Source organism: Wasmannia auropunctata, unplaced genomic scaffold (assembly GCF_000956235.1).
Source record: "Wasmannia auropunctata unplaced genomic scaffold, wasmannia.A_1.0 LD336101.1, whole genome shotgun sequence".
Taxonomy (NCBI): Eukaryota; Metazoa; Arthropoda; class Insecta; order Hymenoptera; family Formicidae; genus Wasmannia; species Wasmannia auropunctata.
Window position 1 is genome coordinate 1,381,077 of NW_012026789.1, and position 24,336 is coordinate 1,405,412.

Below are 24,336 nucleotides of genomic sequence, written 5' to 3' on the forward strand. Positions count from 1 at the left end.
GAACGCGAAACAACATGAAGATTAAGCGTGTTGACTTGCGGGCATTCGTACTTTTGACATAAAGGGTTAACATATTATCTGCAGCGCGGTTAACGGCAAATTAAAGGGTTTAATGTTACGTACGCACTGCCATTATATCAATAAAGTTATTATCAGATCTCCATCGATTGCCCCGATGGAGACAGAACCGGCCTTCGAGACTTTCGCGAAGTGGCCGCCCCAAAATCGTCAAACTGTTTTTTTATTTCATAAAACGACTGATTCACAATTGTGTAAGAGAGAATATGAGACTCTTCCGCCATTGAAACAGTTCTTTAATTGTTGCTATTCAAAATTTGGAATGGAGTGTATATATGTATACTGTATACAATTTTATTTATAATTTATATGTATATATAAAATTATATATAATTTATACATATGTATATAAAACTCTCCAAAAATATCAAAAGAAATTTAATTTTCATTTGATACAAAAATGATATAATATTATATAAGAAAAATAAACGGCTAAGGTTGGCTTCTTATTGTCCGCCTTTTGAGTTCACACAACAATTCGACTACTATATAAGCCTAGATTACGCGCTTACGCGTACATGCGTGAATTTTCTGCATAAACATTTACAAATTAACAACCAACATTAATTGTCACGGCAGGATCGTATTGCTAACGGAAGTTTGGCGGAGGAACTCTCGTATGTCACTTCGGAATGAAAACGGAATTACGAAAGCACTCATAATCGCGCTGTAAAACAAAGGATGTCATCTACGCCGGTTTCAGCATCGTTTTCACTTCGACATTCTCGTTTGCGTTTCGTGAATACGAGTATATGTATGTTTCTTGAAAAACGAGACACGGCGTACAATTGTAAAATGAGTACGATCGATCGAGATTATCGAAGCGACCGTTCAAATCAAACGTGTTAGGCGCGGCGGAAGCGGGGTGGGGAAAAAACCTGTAAGAAAGAACTGTTTCTGGACTCGTGGAAACGATGGGGGATGAACTCGGATGTACCCGAGGCGAGATAGATCGAAATTCCATTAAACGCGCGAATCCAGAGATGCGTTGCAAGAGCTCTGCACCGAGAGATTCGTGAATCGACGATCCGTGGAATCCGATCGCCCGGCGCGAAACGCCGATTTCCTTGCGTAGCACTGCCGAACGCGCGTCGCGTTCACGACGACTCCGAGTGCACTGGAGTTCGTCGATTATGCGGAATCGAGAGAAAAAGGAGAGATCGCGCCGGCGAGAAGTTAGTTCTATATTACGCGCGTAAAATGCTTAATACAAACGATTAATATTGTTTCTATCGAATCGAGAGCGAGAGAAAGACAGAGAGAGAAAGAGAGAGAGAGAGATGCGCGTGTCTGAAATATGCGTGTGCGTATGTGTGTGCGCGCGTATGTATTGAGAACGAAAAAGAGAGAAAGAGAGAAGGTAGAAAGCGGGAGAGAAATTTCAGCAACGGCGTTCATTCTTCGACAACCATAATATGCAATATAAAATTGAGTATACCGAGCAAAGCAGCGAAAAACCATCTGTCCTAGTCCTAGTATTCGAATTCATCACCATAATTTATAATCAATTTCAATTTAAATCTAATAAAACGATGTTATATAATACCAACTTGTGTTCGTCAATTCGTCGGTGCCTGAAACAAAAACCTTTTCTCTTTCATAGAAGAAATCTTCAGAGCCACGTCTCCGGAACACCATGTCCCACTGATTATTCTACAACGCCATAATTCTCAAGAAAACAAGCCAAAATTGAGTCATAGTAATAATTTTGCATTTTTTTATCGTTACTTTTTAAAAGATAAATAAATCAAAGAAAAAAATCACATTTCTCAATGCACGGAATAGTGTCTTTAATTTTATATATCTGCTCTTTTTGATATTCTCTAATAATCCAATCAATAATCCGATCAAAAAACATTCTTTGAGTATCTCTCTCAAGACAAACAATAAACGCGGTAATTCTTGCGATGTCGGCAACACAAAGTAAAACATGCTATTATAGATGCAATTACGGGTCTCGTAATTAAACGACAATTAGTAGGAACATTCTCTTCTTCTTAAACATCCTTTTATGACATCGCCAGCTTCCCATGCATCGTTTCGTAATAGTTTCTCGGCGATTATTCGACCGTCAGGAATAAATGATTCACGATTCACGTTTATGTTTTATGACTTTTTTATTGAATGATTCTAACCGTTATCAAGAAACAATGTTGTGTCTGTCGTACATGTTTAAAAACTGGTTTTTATTAAAATTTTTTATGTGAACGTAATCAATGATATCAGTGTTTTCTTTCTTTTTTTTTTTCAATTTATAATGCGCACTTCCGCGTCTTACGGAGAGCGAAACTGCAGGTCTGTTCGTCAAGTTGCGGCTTGCTGCATCTTAACTTCTTTCCTCTAGTTTGTTCCCAGATCTGAATGTACACTTCATAGCTCGCTTGTAAGCGCAAGAAGCGCATCCGAAACGGACAGACCCTGCGACACGAGCCGATGTCAACACTCATGATGTATTTGCTGAGCAAATATCTTTGTCAAGAGATATCAACTGCAAGTTGAAACGTGGATCCTCTGATATGATTTGGTAAAAAAAAACTCTGCGGTGGCGCGTACACGCGAATAAACAATCCGATACACCATCATAAATCATGTAAATGCAATGCGTAATCACGTGGATATATCGATATTCCATATGTTATTCGATAATAGAGCTTGCGATCGATGCGCAGCCGATACACCATGAGTCTCGATACGGTTTACGTGAGAATATCTTTGTTTCGTAACTTTTCCAGGCCTCGGACGACATTCGTAATTCGCAGTCGCGAAATTATCTGTTTTGTTCGTAGAGCAAAATCAAATTATAGGCCTCCTAACGATAGATAAATAGGTATTGTAATTTAGAGCCACAGAGATTTGTAGAAGTCTCGTTAGACAGCAATGAATCAGCTTATATTATTGCAACGAAAATTCGTACAAAGTAGCATTAGCCGACGATCTGCTAAAAAAAAAGAAAGAAAATGATGTGAAAATTGTCTTTTAATATACAATATTGCATACTAATTTCTTAACAAGTAACAACTACATATTTTGCAAATTATTGTAGAACTGAGAAATTTTGTCATTATGTTCAATTTATTATCATCTTTCAACGCACCGTAATACAAATATCGCTTTTCACGTTCTTCAGATGTGATTTCTCACGAAATATCTATAAATCTCCAAGACTCTCATAAACTAAGACGGTGTATCGTGTATAATATTTTAGGGGTATTATTAGCTAGGTATAGGTAAACATTGCCTATGTACAATCGCAACGGGGGGGTTGCGCATACTACTTCTTGGCAATCCTAAGTAAAGCTTACAGTTTGAATAAACTTCTTTAGGTAATTATGTTTTTTTTTTTAATAAGTAAGTAATAATTCTATTAGAGAAATAACAGTACAATATTCAACTGTACCTGTTATCGTCGTTTTCATCAGCCATTTACATGTTACATTCCCTAGTTTAAAGTATCCTCATACATCTCGTGTACGTTTTGGTTCTGAGAAATAATTAGGATAATCATTTTACTATTATAACTGGCCAATAAGTATCTGCCACTTTTCTTATATTATTATTCTATTTACCATATATACAAATAATATACAATAGTCGCGGCTTAATACAAGTAATATTAAAATCTAAATCTCAATAATTATAGTAGTTATATGCATAGAAACTTGACTGTGTCTATCATTCGCTGTGCGCTAGCGTTGCACACTGGTGTGTGTGTATGTGCGTGTATGTGTACATGTATACACACACACACGGTTTTTATATAAAATCTGTATAATCTACACGAGTCGCTTTAAGTATATCTTCTCTTTTTAATCACAAAAGATACAAATGTTTATAACCACTACACAAGCAGGGGGGTCTTGGGCGGTATCACTCTGGCAGTATCTTTTTTTTTTCTTACATACGCGGATACCTGATTTACATTCTTACGAAACGACAAATCAGTTGACCGCTAGATTGTGCAAGAAGATATACAGAATTTATTTTCGCATGCTGAATTGTTGCGAACGCAACCATTGTGTAAATAATAAGTTCAAGTATATAATTATTTCTGTGTGTAATAAAGCCCTGTTTATGTAATTATTCTGCAATATATATATTTCTCTCACAAAAAAATTTTGATTCTTCCTCATATAAAATTTGATTACAATACGGATCATACGGTACACGATTTCCTTAAGGCCTTGTGTAAATATTGCTATTAATTTCATGCATAATTTATATCTTTCGTTATTCAGCTGACACATTTTCTGAAAATTACTTTATTGAATATCGCGCAATGAAAAGTTTAATTGACGGCAATGATTAAAGCAGTTCACACCGCAATCCGATAATAAAGAAAAGTCTAATTGTAATGCACAAAAACTTGTCAATCCGAAATAGTAATAATTCAGAAGTATGTATCACACAAACATTTAATCATTTATAGCAAGACGACTCAAAATACACATATATATTGACATATCAAAATGTGAAAATAAATTCTATATGTGTAAATTCTGATGTATCTTCAGAGGTTACAAACATCATCAGAAGACGTAAAAAACATTTTCTATTTTAAAATTTGTATATGTATATATGTGTACATGTACACATACACATTCTCATACATAACGTACACAACTTATGTATTGTTGTACGTATATATATGTATACATATATATACGAAATATGTATATATTTATATATATGTATATTTATGTGAACATAAATATAGATATAAATAAATGTATATATAAATTTCGTCTAAAATAGAAGATCAATGATTCTAAAATTGTAACCTGAACATTGTAATGAAAACTAGTAGCGAAAAAGAAATTTAACAAATAACACGTTTTAGGTATAAAGTTTCTGAAATGTTAAATACATATGCACATGCATCTTTATCACTTATTTACAACAGTCAAAACATATGTGCATACAGAGATGTTCTCGCATGGAGCTAACTAAGGTCTCTTGAAAACAATAAAATTATTAGATTTTTAAAGACGTTATTTAGATCAATATAACTTTTTTATACATATATATATATGTATATATATATATATATATGTTCTCTTTTCTCTCATATCTGTAATTTCTATCTCGGGAGATACATCACATGTTCTTAGTTTCCAGTGTGAAGCCCGATATCCCCTAGTTTATTCATCTGTTTCCATCGGTTGCTACAATCTAAAGGAAAGGAACACTATATGCACAATATCCATCAATAGGCGGGGAATTCCCCAACCGATGAATATCTTACTCTTATCGCGATTCAAATTTATTTACAAAAGTAGGTCTGTACACGTATCTCTCTGCTGCGTAGGTCTATCATAGCCTTGAATGCGAATAGACCGGTTTTCGAGTATAAAGATCTTATTGCAGGAACAATTCTAAAATATTCCAAAACGATGTATATAATTTAACACAGCATAATTTTTCTTCCAAGCAAATATTCGAAAACGATTCAAAACGGAACAAAATTTTATCCATTATAATTTATTTCGATAAAATGAACACATAAATATATAGAAATGCAGCTTTATAATACAGACTCATAACAAACTAATAATTTTTTAATAATTATCTTGATAATCACAATTTGATAACAGCTAAATATCTATTACAATATCATTTATATTTAAATATAGCGTTATGCTGTTTTAAAATCGTTTCTGGAATATTTGCCTGGCGTGCTGTTTAACGCGCTCTATTTAAAAAAAAAAACATACTTCCAATAATGTATATACAATATCGCTGTCCATGCAATAACGTCTTTACAAATAGTATGGTGTTTTCTTTCTTGCAGTATTATTATTAAAAATCATTTCTTTAACCCTAGCCTTTTAACTGTAATTTTAATAGGAATATTATAATTATAACTAAGATTATTTGTACCATTGATTAGGTGAGAGCACCCACAGTGACCCCCGTAAGATTTCTCTTTTTTTTTACAGCAAACGCTCATACAGTAAACTTACGGATTTATTCTCCTATCCGAGACAAAAATTGAACATCTTGTTCAACTTCGTTCGTTCTCCAGGATTCTAAGAAATTTGCGCGAAAGTGTACTGTAGTCGGAAGAACGTTTGCCGCAAGATGTTCGCTCGTTTGTCACTTTATTACAAAGTTAGAGGGTCACAGTTTGATTACATCTTTACGAAATAGTCACTCGCCTTTTGTTTTCTTTTCTTATTCGTTTTCTTTTTCCTTACTCGAAGAGCGCCAATATGTCGTCGTTAGAGGAAGGATTACCACTGCTAGCGCCGCTACTAGGTGGAGTGTTTAGGTCCGGTGGATCGAGATACGAGAGAAGTTCCATTGCATCCACATTGTCCGGCAAGAGCTGTGGTGACAAAATAACATATTGTTGAACAAAACATGTAAAACGTTTAGATTCAAACATATATTCCGGTTTGCTGCAAAAGATACGACGCGGTAATTTGACACGACGCGATGTACATACATTTAACGCCTCCTGACCGGTGCCTTCCCCGTCTATAACTGCAGCAGGATCGAAATTTAAGTCCGACGGTATGTCCGAAGCGGTGTCGTTATTTATAGATGTACTCGTATTGCCGGAGGTGTTGAGGTTTCCCGTGGATTCTTGCGACGCGGGCGGAACGCTCGGTGGCCCACTGGCACCGCCAGCCGGCGTGTGAGGGGTAGATTGCGGTGTGTGCGGCGTATGAGGGGTATGAGGCATCTGTAACGTATACAACGTCACATTTAAATATTTATCGATTGTAATTATATTTGTCACACTTAACATTTCGCGCCTTCATCTTCAAGTAGTTTCCAAGTTAATATATTATTCGAGCTTAATCGAGCGTCACGGCAAAACGTACCTGGTCGTTGAGTGATTTCTCCATAGCGTTGAGAGGATCTAACGAATTGACGGATTCGTTTAAGTGCGAAAGCGGACCCGTTCCGCTGACATAATCATTATTGCCGATAGTATTCGTCCCGGAGTTTATCTCGTACGTTCCGCCGGACGTGTTCCGGTGGTTTATGCTGTTATTCGGATACGTGGACGATGTGTTGTTCATCATCGAGCCGCTCACGATGCTGTTCATATCGGGCGGTATGTAGGGGCTCATAGCTTGGTTCATATCCCAATTGTTCATAGTTGGCATATTCATACTGCCCGGCGACATAGCCTTGGTTGTCCTCTTACAATCATTTTCTTCGTTTTCGGACTTAATGTTAGTTAAGTTCTTCGCGGGCTTCCAGTTAGCGAGCGAGTCTATCGTCACTTCGTCAACTTCCGTCGTATTTAATGTATTCAAAATACCCCACATATACTGATCGACCTCCAGGCCTTCCAGCTGTGCAGATTTCCTGTAAAATACGCGACAATTTGTTTTATTTCTTCCTGTCTGTCTTGTTTTATTTCTTCGATTCCAATAAATGCGTCAAGATTTAATTGTATACTTACGAGCATACTGGACATCTCCAGTTACCCCGTTCGCAATTCATTTGCAAATACGACTCCAAATCGAAACACTGTATATGCTTGCACTCGTGTCCTCTAGCTGGCAGTGTTATGCGTTTATGGGTGATAGGACATTTTAAGTGTACCTGCACGGAATAAGATGCGCATGAATTAAAATATTATCGGTACTTTGCGCTACAGAACTGTAGAATTAAAAGACAGCATATACAATGCTTTCGTGAATTTTACCTTTAGTGCTGTTTGCTCCACCACGTCTTTCTCCGATTGTATGCCATTGTTCGACATCGTATTGCTGAAATTTCGTTTGATTTTCGCTATGCAATGGTCTGCCGCCAACAGCCTTTTACGTAGTAATCCATGAAGTACGCTTCGTACAGTTGGTCGGTGAACCAATTGTAGCACGAATAGATGTGACTGTAAGTGAATATTATGGCGTTTAAGGAATAGTCTAAAGAATTGTAGTAAAAAAAAATTGTGATTTAAAAAAAAACTAAACAAAATTATAGAAAAAGAATCAAGAAAATTATTTTAAATTTATAATTAATAAATAGATGCACACATCATGCGAAGATATACCCGATTAAATATGTAAAAACTGTCTGCATGAAATGAAAACTCGTTTTTGAATGTACGATTCGCATTGCAAAGGATATCTTATCTTCGAATTATGTAAGCGTGCTATCGTTTAATTATTATCCTCAAACTTACACAACAGCATGCGGATACGGTAATCTGTATTGTGTTCCTTCCTGCTTGACAGACGTCCTTCAAGTAGAGAGGCTTGTGGGAAGCTTTGTTGTCCCCGCGGTCGATGACGAGGGGGGTCGCGTTAACCGAAACTTGCACACTCGCCGGCCAATTCGTGTTCATCTGTCTGTCTTCGTGGTGGAAACATTTGAGCTGCAGCTCGAGATCTGACCGCCACACTAACGTTTGATGTACCGTCGACTTCAGTTGAAACACATGATTGCTAACAGCCAAATTGTGCTCTAAGCGGAAAGGTGGAAGAATTATGCCGTCTCTTACGGGGAATGTTAGTCTCAATTCGTCATCTGAAATAAACAGCAAAATCTCACTACAGCTGTTTTAGAGAATTGGTATCTGTATAATGCAAGCGTTAACTTCGCAAGCATGTAAATATTGGAAGAATATCTATTTGTTTATTTTCTAATTTTATATATAATAGACGTTATTCTGTGATTTGGAACTAGAAAAATGGATATTGTGCATCTGATAATATCTCTTCCGTTAATATAATTTCTGAACTCAAGACACCGTTGTAATTTATGTCAAAGAGTTGTGAATCCTACCACGGAATATCACTCACTTTGAATGCTAACGGGCGATTTCATCTCGTTGAAATTAGGCTTGATGTCCGGATTCGGACTGATGTAAGGCGGCATGCTGGTGGCGGGTGTCAACGGTGGCGTCGGATTGCCGGGGATGGGACTGTGCTGGTAATTCACGTTACCCCCGTTCGTCGATCTCATCGATACTACGTCCTGCTGGTATTGGCTGGTCGCTACGGCGGGCGCGCCGTACGACGCGTTGCCACCGCCGTATCCCGCGTTCGGCTGATGACCGACGAACTGAGTCGGCTGATGACCAACCGCGGTAGGTGGGACCATGCAGACACCGGGGACGCCGTTACTACCGTAGCCGTACTGGCTCGCGGCGGCCGTCTGCGACGGGGTATTGTAAGCCGGCGCCGTTTGCCTCATATTCGTCCCTCGTATCATCGCGTTGGGCCCGAAACCGGCCGCCGTAGCGGGATTCATGTTCTGCATAGACTGATACTGCTGCTGAAAGTTCGGCCGCGCCGCGGTGGGATAGGTGTTCGGATAATTCGTGGCCGCCGTCAAACCCTGCTGCATGCCGTTAAAACCCTGCTGCATAGCCGCTGGATTTTGAGTAGCGTACGGAACCTGCTGTCGCTTTTGCGCCATATGCATGGCTGGGTTCGGATAAGGCGCTAATCTCCGTGGATAGCCTTGATGTGGCTGAGCCTAGAAGCACAAAAGGTATAAAACGCTACTATCGGGAACAACAGAGAGACGCGTCATCCGTCATAGCCGAGATACACTGTGACTAGAAATAATCGTAGTGCAAGAAAAGATCGGCATAAAATATTTTACGTGAGACAGATAAATTTTGTTCATGAATTATCACGACAGAATCGAGAGACGCGCAGTTAAATACATTTAAATCGCCACGTTGGGCGTTGGATAAATACCTGCATCTTGTTCATTTGCATATTGTTGGGTCCCATCATGTTGTTCATGGCTACGTTACCCATGTTGCTCATGGAGTTCATGGGTGTCATTCCGTTCATAGCACTCATACCGCTCATACCGTTCATACCGTTCATGCCTCCCATTGTCATAGGATTCATCGAGTTCATGCCATTCATACTGTTCATCGAATTCATGGAATTCATAGTGTGCATCGGGCTCATCGTGCCCATGCCGTTAAAGTTGTTCATCCCGACTGGCCCCATTCCTGCCATTGGTCCTCTTTGGCCGTACGACCCCGCATTGTACGTTTGGTGGGGTATTCCATGTTGGCTCTGCATCTAATAATAACGATTGACGTGTGTGAGTCCTCATTTAGAAGTTCATAAAGTTCCAAAGAAGTAAAAATAATTTACGAGAGACACCGCGCGGTACGCGAATTCTGAGATTTTTTTTGTTACGGAATTATAAGAGATTCTTTTTCGAGTAGTCTTCCCTCGCTCAATAATTGAACACATCGACTACTATAATCAAAAATTTGTTTCTTTTTTAATTATATTATATACGCTCATATAATAAAACAATCGAAAAGATTATAAATTGACATTAACGATCGATACAATAGAATACTTATTCGTAAACTATGTTTCTCGCGTCATACAAAATGCAATAAATTAACCATGATATGAACGTTAAAATAAAAAAGTTTATCGTCATCTTTCAAATTTTTTAATTATCAATAAATGCAAATTGGTCCTCTTCTGACTTCTGACTATACCTTTTGATTCTACCTTTTGACGTCTCACTATGACTACGAAAAAAAAAGAGGACAGCGACAAAAAACGTCTACGTCAGGGATCGTATCATTTTACCAATTCGCATCGGCTTACTTAACTGCTCCGGATAGTAACTCCGATAGCGGTCTGTGTAACGTATGAATCAGAAATTCCCCCTAGTCGCGCGCCATTGATAACGTCGTGAGAGCTAGCCAAACATTTACCTGATTGAATTGCGAGGGGATGTCCTGGCGGTCCTGCATGGCCACCACGCTGGCAGTGGCGGTGGCCGTAGCGGTGGCAGCTGCTACCATCGCCGCGACACGAAGTGGCGAACCACCCCTTCCGTTCTGGGGTGGCACTGTGCTATGATAGCCGGATGATAACGGCTGGACCCCGACGCCGATCGCCGCCGTTGCTGATAGCGTTGCACCACCACCGCCGTTCCCCCCGGGAGGAAGAGAGAGCTGCTCACTTTACGATCAGCCTTCACGAGGTAGATGCGAACGCGCGGCTTATTGGCGCACTGAAAACAGAGAGCGTGACTCATCTTAACCCTCCGTGAGATAAAATTATCTTTTTGGAGAATCGTGGCGCGCGCGGTGATGTGTGCTCGCGGTGATCGTTATAGAAATAACTGTGCGTTAGAGAAACTGCGGAGTTGGCGTATCGGACGGGTGGCGAAGTGTGACGCAAGCGTACGCGATTCGACTCTATTTGAGTCCTTTTCGGAACGGTTAATAGCAACAAATGCGGTTATTTCAATTATGTAAACTTGACGTATAAATAATTATAACAGGAGAGAGAGAGAGAGAGAGAGAGAAAGAGAGAGACTATGTGTGTGTATATTATTAAAGCTAATCATCTTAATGTCAAAGATAAACGTATGTACATTTTAAAGCTAATCATCTTAACGTCAAAGATAAACGTTGAATTTTCACTTATCAAGTTTTTTTTTTTAGAAAAATTTAATTGATAAAATCACCATAGCCAATGATAATACCATGATAATACAAATTTTCAATTTGATATAATGACTCCAGATATGCGTATGTCATATTGGAATAAGTCATCAGAATTCCAAGAGAAATAGACACTTCCTTTGTAAGATGTAAAGTAAATTTTTGGCACAAGCCAAAGATTTATATCTCTTTTCCATATGTCTCTTACGTAAGAGACTATATCAGTCTCTTACATAATATACTATACGCGAAAGAAGGGGACAAAACATTCGGAATAATGAATAAGAATGGCATTACAAACTTCGTACCTCGATGCGTTTAATCGCGTGTTAACAAGAAAAAAAGCTGTCGATCAGTCTGTCCAATATTAATTGCAATAACTTGCGGGACCGATAGTTATAGTATATCGTCTCTTGGGATTATTTGAAACAAGGGCTTAACAACGGTATAATGCGCAACGGACGATAATACGTCGTCAATCATACTGGCAAGAGTTAATTCGGTTTAAATGGCAGTGTGAACTTTTGCATTTGCGACAGAAAAGTGGTTACCACTCGCCAAGTCAAGATCATACTCGTGCAATCGATTCCCACTAGGAACGAATAGATTTATGCCAATCGATATAGTCTGTGTTTGGCGCATTGCAACGGATCTTTATTTCATAATCTCTACGACGTAGTAATAACATACGCTGGAATCATTCACGATACTTGAATAATTTGAGAAGGTCACATTTTCTACTTGGCATGGCCCCGCGCAAATAAATTTAAGCCAGTGACAGTTGTACAATAAGAATTGAAGATTTTCGAGGAAACAAAACGAAATATCTCCGCGATTATCCTTCTATTTAAATCGCAACGGACAATTTAATAATAATATTCAAGTATGATACTGAAGACTTATTTTACAACGTTTCTGAAATACGAGAGTGAGATAAATAGAAGATATGATTGATTTTTCAAAATTCAATAAGTAATTTTATATAGACATATACACATAAGGAGTATAGACCTTTCTTTATACTTATATTCAGAAAAACACTTGTAAATGCCACTACAAAGATTCTTTTTAAAGGATTCAATCAATCCTAAAATAACAAAACAAGCTTTCCTCACTTGTACAACGAGCGGTAAAAAAATATTTATTTTGTTTTTACTTTTATTTTTTCGCTTCTACTCGACCGACGACAAGTGTCCATCGGTTGTCTAGCGACAAGCCTAACATCTTCTCATTCATCGCGGCGTCGGTATATCGACGATAATTTATTTTTGAATTGAACAAGACTGTCGAAGCGACAAGCCTAACATCTTCTCATTCATCGCGGCGTCGGTATATCGACGATAATTTATTTTTGAAATGAACAAGACTGTCAATATAGTGTATCCTCGAAGGTGGCCGTCTCCGAAGTGCGTGCCCCGAAAGAGAGCGAGGCGAGCGGTTTGCCGAACCCCGGCCGTATTCCCAGCTGGCCGCGACGCCGCGGCGCGTAGCCCCCATTGCTTTTCTGTGGGAAATGCACGTGCTCGCTATTCACACACCGCGCCGCGCCACGCCGGGCCGAGTAGCGCGCGTTCATAATACGTGCCTTACCCCCGCGCGCGCGTTGCCGCAGAACGCACGGACGGCCGTGCGAGAAACCCGGCGGGAAGCGGTGCTCTTCCGCCGATGCACGATTTCTGATGGGCCCCCGAACGTTATACACGCCGCAGGACACTCCCGCAAGGGAATTTTTCACAACCGCGTGACGAAGCTGAGGACACGAATAAGACCTTTGTATTCAACGTGAGGCGTATTCGAGGAATCGTAGAATTTTACAGAAATCTAATCCTGTTTCTATCAACCGCGGGCATCCGTTTTTTGTTAATGTTAACAAATGAGTTCTAGAAGAGTGAAACAATTCCTGAAAAATAAGACAAATATTCTATCGTTTTCGTAATAACTAAATATGTCAAATTGCTTTTTTAATATATTTTTTTTCACGAGACAACGTACAAATAATTTTTACAAAAATTCATTTTGCATCAACAGTTTGTAATTTTAAAAAGTAAAATTGAAGGGAAAAAAAATTAAAAAATATTCGCTGTCTGTTTCACTTTGTGAAACCTCTCTCTAGGACATTCCGCTTAGAAAAACCTGCCTAGCGAACCCTCCATCCAATTGAAGGGTTTGGATCAATAACATAAGTCATGCAGGTTGCATGTCGAGCGGATACAAGTTTTTATGGGGCCTTTCTCCAGACATGTTATCAAACCTATCTTCAGAAAAGAAAACGAAAATGCATCGAAAACTTAAACGCAGCTTCGCGAATACGAAGGCCAAACGCGAGTCTTCTTATTGCTGCAGGCTATACTTGTCGAGTTGCGACAGGAATTACTGGCCGTACCAGAAATCCCCAAGTGTAACAGTCTGCACGGTGGCGATCACGAATGTTGCCAGTCGAGGCGAGCACGTGAAGGAGCACGCGTGCGGCGTGTAGCGTGTCCTCGCCGATATCGGATTACCACGTGCGTACGGTGAGTTTTGCGCGTGCTCGCAGGCACGGCCGCCCGTAATACCGGCTTTGCGCAAAAGCAGAAACGCGTCACGGGTCCTTATCTGACGTTACCCCCGATTTTCCGTTGCGTAAACTTTTATGTGGTTTACGAGACGTCGATCACAGCGCGTTACGCGCGCGCACCGTTGTTTGTGCAAAACATCCAAAAAACCATCGAAATAACGTCCTCTCGACCGCAGGCATTCGAAAACGAGCTGAGAAAAATGACATGTTGTTTTAATCGCGCGACGCTGTTCGAAAAAAAAAATGGATGTGATGAATAACTCTCGCGCGAAGATACATGTCTGTAAATAAATAGAAAAAATCTTGGCATTGTTTTTCAGCGTTAGTTGTGCGAGCTGAATCTTATTTCTAAAAAAATCCCCAAGTCTCTAATTGTTAAATGTTGTTAAAAATAAAAAATTATTCATAAGCGATAAAAAGATTCCCTTGAAAATTTTTGCTTTTCGCTACTAAAACTAAATACGTCATAAAAACTGATAAGTGACGAAATGAAATTCGGAATTTGAAATGCCTTCGTATGTATTATTACATTAGATTTTATAATAGCAATTTTTTTTTAATTATTATTTAATTATTATTTAATCTGTAATAAATATGTTGGCACCACTGAAAATATCCGATAGATATTATATAATTTTATTTATGTATTTATGTATACATATGTTACATTAGAGTTCACAGGTTTCTTGTTTTCATCTACATAACAATGTTGAATAGGATTGGAAAGCAAGCCGGATTTTAAATCAAGATCTCACTTACGAACACGCGTTTCCATTTCGCTTAAACTTGATGAAACTGGTGCACTAACGCTGTTAGCTGCCCGAAAGCAATTTTCTTAGTCATTATACTTTCTCTGTAGTGCAGTTTTTAATTTTAACTTAACATATCTGCTGCACATGAGCAATCCATTTAATACGCTCTCTTGATTAATTAAATCAAAACAAATTTTTTTCTGTGATTCGGAGCTTCAAAATCAATCAAAGGCATTTATAGTTGAAAGTCCTAATTATATTTCGATAGTGTCAAGTGATATTTTAAATAAATATACGGAGTGCAAGAGAATTAAGTACGAGAACAATAATTTTCTCGAAATAATCGATTGACTCGATAAGTTTAAACTTCGTGCATTTTTTGAATTCTTGATGCAACAATAAATCATCTAAATAAATTCGTTCGAATATACTTAAATGAATGAAATTCACCTCATTCTTTCGAGATCCCGAACAGATGAGTGCTTATCTCGTAGGTCAGGACAGAATTTTATCTGCATTTGATGACCGTTAGTGGAGTGCCTAACAAGGAATCGGTATCTCAAGTACACCTAATCGAATCTTTCGGGTGTTCGCGCACCTAATGGGTTCGTGTTGTCGATCTCGCCGACAGATCTAATCGCATCTATTTCATCAAATTTTACGAGCGCCGCAAATCAAGTGCCCCGGACAGGTCCGCTATCGGCACGTTTTACAGGTAACACAGCCCCGGCAATTTATTTTACGTCCGCGTTCGAGCGTGGACAGTAAATAATCCATGCGCAATGAGACGCGTAGAGTTGAAGAAAATGAACGAGATCGATGCGGACGAAGCAATACATCCAGATCACATCTGTCGATCGTTCGCAAAGCAATTTTTTTTCATCGTTCGCTCGTAAACTTAAGAGATCTCTCTCTCTCTCTCTCTCCCTCCCGCCCTCCCTCTCTTTCATTATAGATTGGTAGAGAAGGTCTTCTGCACACGCGTTGTCCTCGAGACGCGATTATGACGCTCGGACAAAAACAAATTTAATAGCCTTTCCGTTTGTATTCAATACGGCGGGTACGGGAGCACGAATACGCGCGCGTATGCGCCGTCTGATCTACGAGGGGCGAGAATCGGGGACGTTCAACAGCCCAGGAAAATGTTGGGGAGACCGATCCGATCGATTAACACGTGCGCGCTTTAAATGTTTGGGAGCTACAAAAGCGATCGTAGCCTCGATGATTACAGCAGCCTGTGTTGCACTAACGAGGATAGATTCGTATAAAATCAAACGGAAATAATTTTGATGTATTGTTTTGCTGCTTGTTAACGCTGATAGTCAACTTTGACAATCGGAGATCATCTTCTATAATGCTTAATGTATACAAAAAGAAATCTCAAATTTTACAATGACGTTAATCAGATAAAAAATAATTTATAAAGATCTAGAAATTAAATTAGAAACAATCTTTTTTCAAAAAATCAATAAAATTATGTTAGAGCGTTAGATTTTCGCCTCCTAATTCTTCATTGATATGAATTGAGTTTTACTTATAATTATGTTTAATTATGTTTAATCGACTAAATCGTTTAAATTATTGAAATTTTACGTGACTCAACAAGCATATTACATTATCGCGCATCATTCTCCCGTATCTACGTTTAGCGTTTTCGATTACGAAATAATTTCCATCCAATCGTGTCTACTGTATAATATTCCGTTTGTCACCCGAGCATGTTCGACGTTTATCCTCCCCAATCTGCCGACCAAACGCGCGGGGCGCGCAGCGCGCAGCGCACGTGTTTTTTTTTATGCGTATAATGCATATACCCACGCACACGCACGCGTGTGCATACAAACACACACACAATCATCCAGATATAGCGCGCGCAGAGAGGGAGCGATTCGGAAGGTTGACGTCATCGACGTCCCACCCCCTTTAAATTCATGCTGAATGCGACTACGACCGACCGACCGACCCAGCCTCTGCCTTTTCCCTTCGTTTCTCTTTTCCCTTCCCGTCGCTGCGTTCCGTTCTCTCCGCTCGCCACCGCCCCGTCATTCAATGGTAGGAGTGAGTGAGTGAGTAAGCGAGTGAGAGAGAGAGAGAGAGAGAGAGAGAGAGAGAAGGGGTGGAGGGGACCCCTCTGTAGATCCCGCAACGGGTTTCTATTCTCGGATGTCAATATTTCGTCAACTAGAGCCCACTCGCCGCGCAACAAAAGACTCCGCCGGGTACAGCCGTTGCTGTGGCGTGTGAGAAAGAACGAGGAACGTACGCGTATGCGTTTTATAAGAGGATGCACACGTCGAGCGGAGGAAGCGCGCGCGCGCGCGCGCAAGCCATGGGGATCCGAGTGCCGGGATTGCGCAAAGGGCGAGGCATTTCGGCGTACGTGATCGCGGCGTAATTTTGTCGGAGCTTTCAAGAGATACCTCCGAATTCTGCTGGATAAAAAAAAATGCACGGGAAAAAAGGACGAGAACAAAAGTATAGAAACCATCTATGTAACGAAGTAGACCAGTCGCGATTCAACGGAACGGACATTTCGCTCGCGGATTTTCCGGCTCCGATCGATTGCATTCTTAACGATAAAGTCCTCTACGCTTTTGACGTTGTGCGAGCTGCACTACTTCGAATCGCGGAATGGAATTTTGACATTTTCCGATTCGCACAGTCGAAACCGTTCTGTTCGCGCGCGTCGAGTACGATCGATTCCGAGAAATCACGGCGTTTCCATGCCGCTGGATTTCTGAGCGATCGATTTCTCTAGCGCATACATTGTCATCCCGATGTCGGCCTGGAGTTTTCCTGGTTTCCAGACCGGCTCAAAGTGTCTCGAATTTTAGTCTACCAATCGGGACGCGCGTTCTCGAGTGCGCGCATCCCGACCGACGCGTGACGAGCCTTTGACACGGCGGGTAATATCGTGCGCCGGGGGAATCCTTGTACGAGATAAATAAAACGGGCCCCTCTCTTTCTCTCTCTCTCACGGTCGCCGCCAACACATAATAGCCGCGTTCTCCTCGGCCGCGCTCGCGTATGAACTCGGCTTTAAGGTGAGCGAGTGCGAGCCAACATCGTCTTTGGAACATCGGGGGCCTGAGGTATCGAAAAGCGATAGAATATATCGTTTGACACTGATAATTTCGTACGAGATAGGTACGTATGTGTCAAGGATCATTTTAGAAGCGTGGGGTACGTCTGCAATGTATAAATAATAAATAAATTTTCTCATTCGATTTAGTGGTTTAAAACGGTGCAGAAAATCCTATATCCTGTAAGGATAAAAATACGCGCCTGAAAAACGGTATGCATGATGTGTGTGCATCATGAGTGCATTAGGTTTAATACTAATTGGGAATGAACAAATATGGTAATTGATGTATAGCGATTATCGAATATTAGCTCGATCAATATGTTGATTATAGGATAATCAAGATCGTTCATCAAACAAGCATAATCTCTGCCTGATGCCTCTGTTTTGTGCACTGCAGCCATATTTCCAAGAAGTATATATAACTGCTCGACGCGGACATAGGCAGTTTTACGAGGTGGTACAAAGAAAGCACTGTCGCGCGAAAGCGACTTTCACGTGGACGGAGAGTCCCGGAGGAGGATCCAGAGGCCCCGGGGCCCTCTTCGCACGGTTTTGCTCGCGCTGAAAGACGTTACTGAGCACTCAAGGAGAGAGAGGTCGGGTCGGAACGAGGGGTAACGGGGGGAGGGGAGAGTACTACAAACGAACGGCGGATGCCGATCGCAACACTTTGCTAAAATCAGGACAACGACGAGGAGGTGGAGGAAGGCGGAGGAGGAGGATGAGAAACGGGGTTCCGAGAGAAAGACGGAGACGGGAGACGCGAGACGAGACCGTTGAGACATCGAGCTGATCGAGCCCGCGACACGTAAACAGGAGCGAGCGCCCGAGGTCGACTCACGGCGAGAATCGTGGGAGGATTCCCTTCGTTTCTCTCTTTCTCTCTCTCTCTCTCTCTCTCTCTCTTCTTTTCTTTTTTTTCCCTTTTCTCCCTGTCTGTCCGTAGTGTGGGTGGGATTAGAGAGACGGGGACGCTGTAGAGTGAGGGGTGGACAACGGGTGGGAGAGGGCTTTGATCTCGGCAGCTGCTGCATCGCATCGTTATTTTCGGGCGGATCGCGCCGAGACAAAAAACATTTTTGCGGGACGCCTATCTCCTTTGTGGGCCGACGACGTTTTACCTGAACACATCGACGTATCTCTCTCATCTCCCGGGATGCGTCTCGCGGTGCCGCATTTCCCATTTAGGCTCTCCGCCGACGAGATCGCGGCCGCGGCGCGGCGGTGTCGCGATATAGGCCGCGCGGATTGAAACCCTCAAATAGAAAGAATTCTTTTGGATCTTCATTATTGGAAAAACCGATACGTTTCCATCATAAAATTTCCAATAATTATAGCTTTTTGCGAAACGTTTATATTATTAAACATATTCAATTGTTAAAATTACCTATATATAACATATTTCACTTCCATTTCGCAAAATAATATGTGCCCCATTTTTTTTGTCAAAATTGTAATAATTAATGATAAACATCCCAATATTGAGAAATATGTAATCTAAACTACAATAAAATTTTATTTAAATAGTATTTACTTATATTATTCTTTACATATATTAATGCCATAATATATAAAAGATATTTATACATCAATACGTAAATAAGGAGGAGGAAAGAATTCTGTATGTAGAATGCCTGGAACCTCAGGAATGTAGAAACATCATTATATGAATACAAGGGGGACTGTATAGACCCGTACTTCGAAATAGCGATCGGAAAAGAGAAATATCATCCTGTGCATCGTGAAACTAGGCGTGAAAATCGCGATGCGATGTGGACACAGATCGTTACGCGTGTGTAGGTGCATTGAGGTGGACTTAATAGGCCGTGGCTTTAAACGACCTCGATAGAGCATTTATCATCCTCGAAGCTACATATATAGCGTGCGGATACGTGTCGCTATATCAAGTGTACCTAATTTTAAAAAATTGGTTGGCTACTTTATATACAACTTATTGAGATTGATTCTGCAGGTCACCATTTAATATATCGCAACTAAATCGACCAATGCCATCAGTCCGCCTCTTGCGTCCTTTATTCGATTTCTAAGCCGCAAACAATCCATGTTGGTCGCTCCCAAAATATTAGATACAAACAAGTACCTAAGGTATTTAGGTACTCGGGTAAGTTGATTGAGTGTCACGTGGCCGCTTTTAATCGATGTGTCGGAGAGACGCTTCCAAGTCAGGAGTTGTAAAACATCGGCACAGAGGAAGAGAGACTCTTAACTCCAAGAGTTCGAGTCACCGCGTATACCGCGAATATTATCGAATGAGCTCTGGTTATTATTACTGTAAATATTTTTTTCTCGACGATCCGAACGGATCGTCGGCGATCGATGCAGCTTTTCGATCGTCCTAGGTAGGTCAAAACCTTCGAAGCATTACGTGAGAGAAGCGCGAAACTCGTAATCGGGTTAGCGGCGCATCTGGTGCGAGACCGGCGTGTGCCGGTACGGGACGACATAATGAAAATTGGTGGAACTTTGATTTCAGCGCCGTTCCTATATCGATCGAACGTGCGCGCGAACGTAAACACGCGGAGCGAACTAAATGAGGAAAATTGGTAAATACCGCCGCCTTTTCTTGAGTGCAGTGTCGCAATTCTTATTATAAGTCAGACGTAATGGATTTCGATGACTAATCGCGCTAATTATCTAAGATTCGGCGCTCAAGATCAAAGTATATCCGAAAATGTGAAGTACATCTATCTCTTTGTTCTAAGAAAATTATTTTTTTAAAACAATGATAAAAATAATGACGTTTGATTAAAGATTCGAATAACAAAGGATAATAATCGCAGAGATAATCGCGGAGATAATCACGAATAACGAAGAGAGAAATAACGAAGGATTTCGAAAGTAAGTAATATTCCACTTTCGTGGGTTGCTCCAAGGACTTAGAGCACCGACGCTTTTTAAGTTGTGCAATCTGGAAAGAGATGCTATTTTATGTAACTATATCTGCGGCTATTTTTGATGGCAGTAACTTCTGCTCGGAATGTCATATCGGGGATATCTTAGCAGCAGGCGCGCGGTCGTGCAGAAGCGAATAGCGCTTTCGGAATATCCGAACATCGGGAGACGCGATATCTTCGGACTACATCGTATCGAAAATCGTTATCCGAGAGTTAATCGTTAATCCAAGTAGGAGCTTAAGTTCAACGAATGCGCGCCCCGCAACGCGACGTCTATGTGCTGTTAGCGCACAACTGCGGAGATCGATATACGTATAACATATAGATTGTCCTCGTAGTAGTATATCGCAATATATTGCCTAGCCTCTATCCCCCGATTCTCGATCGGTGACGCGCGCGCGACGAGTAATTTCTCTATATACTTCGCCGAACCTCGCGCTATGAGAAGATTCTGTCATTCGCAACAAATACTCGTGGCATTTCGAGGTGGCGAGGATGGATTTTTCCCGCTGACTCGCTCGAAAAGGTCGCACGACAGAGCGCCTTGAATGTAAGTCTCCTACATCGTCATCGCGTGCACTCGCGCGCGCGCGTGTGCGTGTGTATGTGCGTACGTGCACGCCTTATTTGCACATTTGTCATATAAAAATACGCGGATCTCTCGGATTGCCAGGTGTGTATCAGTGACGGAACAGCGTCTTCGCATAATTAATTTATCGTTTCAATCGCGTGGATCAGCCGTCAGGTCGGTATACGCAGTGGCTGCTGCATCGATGGCACAATCGGTGGCCTTTAATCGCTATGCGCTTTCCATCACGCATCACGAGAAAATTTATGCCAAGCGGAAAGTCGCAAGAGATTTTTGCAGGATGTTACAACCTACGTGATAGTGCATAACGCGACGTGTGCGCGCGATGCGTTGCTTTGTCAATAAATAATCAAAACGCAGGACGTTAGTTCTTCAATAAATAATCAACGCATCGTTAATGGAATACGCACATCTTATTCATTTCGCAAATTTTCGTCGTAAGACTGTTGATTAGAATTCCATGGAATTAATAATCTTGTACTGTCATTATGGAGTAAAACTGATATACTCCTCTGAGAAATGGAAAAGAATCGATGTTGCAAACTTTCAACGTAAGTATAAGTTCATAATTCGCAATTTTATGACTTCCTTACTTAGTTTTATATCTTTCATATCTTTAAATACAATTTAATTATAGATATTAATCAGAATTAGCGCTAATATCGCAAGCCACTTGAAGAGGTTTTCACACTTATATCGTTTTAATTATATTTTATTAGCTTATTAATTTAATAAAATTATCGTGCACGTTTAAATTCACGCGACTGCACGGAGAGACTGAGAGTTGCACGGATAGGAACTCGAATTTCATTACTTTATTACCGCAAACGAAATACCTTTCCCTATATCTTTCCCTGCTTTGACACGATCGAAATTCTTCACGGTAACACGTGCGACCCATAAGGCCATACCCGTGTAAAAGCGGAAATAACATCTGCTCGTAACAGATAGGAGAAGCCAAAAACTTACCAAACGCAACCGCAGACGTAAAACGTACAGTTACTTCCTTCCTTTCCATTCCACAAGAAGGAAAAGCAAGACCGTAACTTTTACACGTGTATAAAAAATATATATTATTGTGTGTGTGTGTGTGTGTGTGTGTGTGTGTGTGTGTGTGTGTGTGTGTGTGTGTGTGTGTGTGTGTGTAAAAGTTATTATTTAATAGACATCTATAAATATTATACTTAATAAATATACTTAATTATCCAATTTTTTAATTAAATAATATTAATCATTATCTGTTATCTAAAATTTTAATAACTACAATTATACGTAAGTAACTGAATTAGCGACTGCACTTTGCTTACAATAATAATTTTTTCTGTATTCGTTTTAGCGAATTATAATCCAGCGTACAACAGGATACGTGATAAAATCGCCGGCGGGAAAAATATTACAACGCTTTGAAATGTCTTCGTTCCAAACAAAACTGGTGCTGGTTATTCATAATGAAGCGAATGGGGGAACAAACAGATTATACAACGACGCGGTATACATCATGTCAACCTTATATAAGGATCACAGTCCGATTCTGCAACAATACTACTATCAGTATCCAATAATTATGACTAGCAGACACGATGATGCGGTAAAACATCGACCGGCGTTGCGTTGCACGCGTAGCGCGATTGTCTGTCATGTTCTCGGCGCACGGTGTTTTACGACGCAAATTAAATTAGAACAAATTTTTCTTTATCATCGATTAAATCGCAAGGAAATCGTCGATTTTTAACACCGAAGTGTTTTAAAGCATTAAAGAAACAAATCGTATCCCATACATTCATCGACGAAAAATATCACGTTACTATTCATAACGCGAACACTGTATATTTACATGACACGTCGCCACGTCCTTTCGGATACGTGATATCGGGAAGATCGGAAAATACACTCGCGTGCTTTATCTGCATCTGATTGTGAGACCGAGAAAAAACGAGCGTTTCGTTTCATTAACGAAACCTCGCGGCGATTTTACGCCGAAAGTCGCATGAAAAACTTCCGGCATCACGAGAGAACGTGTCCTCGCGAGTTCGCGGAAGGCCCGGTTGAAGTTCTCGAAAAATCGTTTCGTGAGTTTTGCGCCGATTCGTGAGTCAAAATACGACAGCGCGAACTCATAACTCACTTTAGGAAAGGCGCCAGAGCTTATCACTAAAATCTCACCGTGATCCTGCGGGCTCGCGTTCAGAAAGAAATATTTTGACGTGAATACGATATGTATCTTCCTCGACAACAGCTTCGGCACTACGTCAATAAGCGTGCGTATGTTCGCGCGAAATATTTTTACACTGTTTTTCATTCCACGCTACTTTTATCGTCAAATATCGAGTAAGACGAAGAAGTTTTTATCAGTGATTCAATCGTGGCGTAACATCCGCGCCCGAAACCTCTGTCTTTTGTTTGCTTGCATATGTACGAATATGTATGAATATGTCGAAATCCGCCTCAAGGTTGAAACTGTCGTTGCGCGTGGAATTGCGCACGCACGGCATCGAGCGCGAGAAAGAAAAAGACTTCACCGATAATTAATTCACGTGTCTCTGACGCAATTAATCTGCAATATCAAAAATATTCGTATCCGAAGAAATTAAACACGACAATTCGAACTTCGAGATCAACGCATAATTTTTTAAAGTAAACCTTTCAATTCAATAAGGACCGAAATAGAAAGAGAATTTTGTAATTAAAGCGTAGATTATCAGAGTCGCATTTCTCAATCAGTATAGGACGGAGCTCGTTCTAAGACGCATGTAAAGTCCGCGATTTAATTGAAGAAACGGCCGATATGGAAAATTAGAAAGTTACAACAATAATAATAATCTGTCAAGCTTTCGCTGAAAAGAAAAATAGGTCTCGTTGAAGGATCGGTGGCTGACAGCGGCGTTTGAAGGACGGACATCCCACGTGCGACAATTAGAAATTGAAATGCATCCTCGAAAGACCGAACGGTCGATCT

At 40.5% G+C, this 24,336-nt stretch overlaps 2 protein-coding genes across 2 annotated transcripts in view; one reads left to right on the forward strand and one right to left on the reverse strand.

Moving 5' to 3' along the window:
* Window positions 1-2,176: 2,176 nt before the first annotated feature.
* Window positions 2,177-24,336, reverse strand: part of LOC105458279 (zinc finger MIZ domain-containing protein 1) — a 35,835-nt gene continuing 13,675 nt past the window's right edge. The window contains exons 2-10 of the mRNA XM_011703452.1: window positions 10,745-11,046; window positions 9,747-10,085; window positions 8,841-9,519; window positions 8,222-8,565; window positions 7,742-7,927; window positions 7,496-7,638; window positions 6,906-7,398; window positions 6,524-6,763; window positions 2,177-6,403 (exon numbers count right to left, since the gene is read on the reverse strand). Coding sequence (XP_011701754.1) covers window positions 6,269-6,403; window positions 6,524-6,763; window positions 6,906-7,398; window positions 7,496-7,638; window positions 7,742-7,927; window positions 8,222-8,565; window positions 8,841-9,519; window positions 9,747-10,085; window positions 10,745-10,834 — 2,649 coding nt within the window. The 5' untranslated portion in view covers window positions 10,835-11,046 and the 3' untranslated portion in view covers window positions 2,177-6,268. The remainder of the gene's footprint in view (window positions 6,404-6,523; window positions 6,764-6,905; window positions 7,399-7,495; window positions 7,639-7,741; window positions 7,928-8,221; window positions 8,566-8,840; window positions 9,520-9,746; window positions 10,086-10,744; window positions 11,047-24,336) is intronic.
* Window positions 21,396-23,992, forward strand: LOC105458266. The gene is made up of 2 exons (XM_011703442.1): window positions 21,396-21,931; window positions 22,717-23,992. The coding sequence occupies exons 1-2, from the start codon at window positions 21,914-21,916 to the stop codon at window positions 23,110-23,112; spliced, it is 414 nt and encodes a 137-aa protein (XP_011701744.1). The 5' UTR covers window positions 21,396-21,913; the 3' UTR covers window positions 23,113-23,992.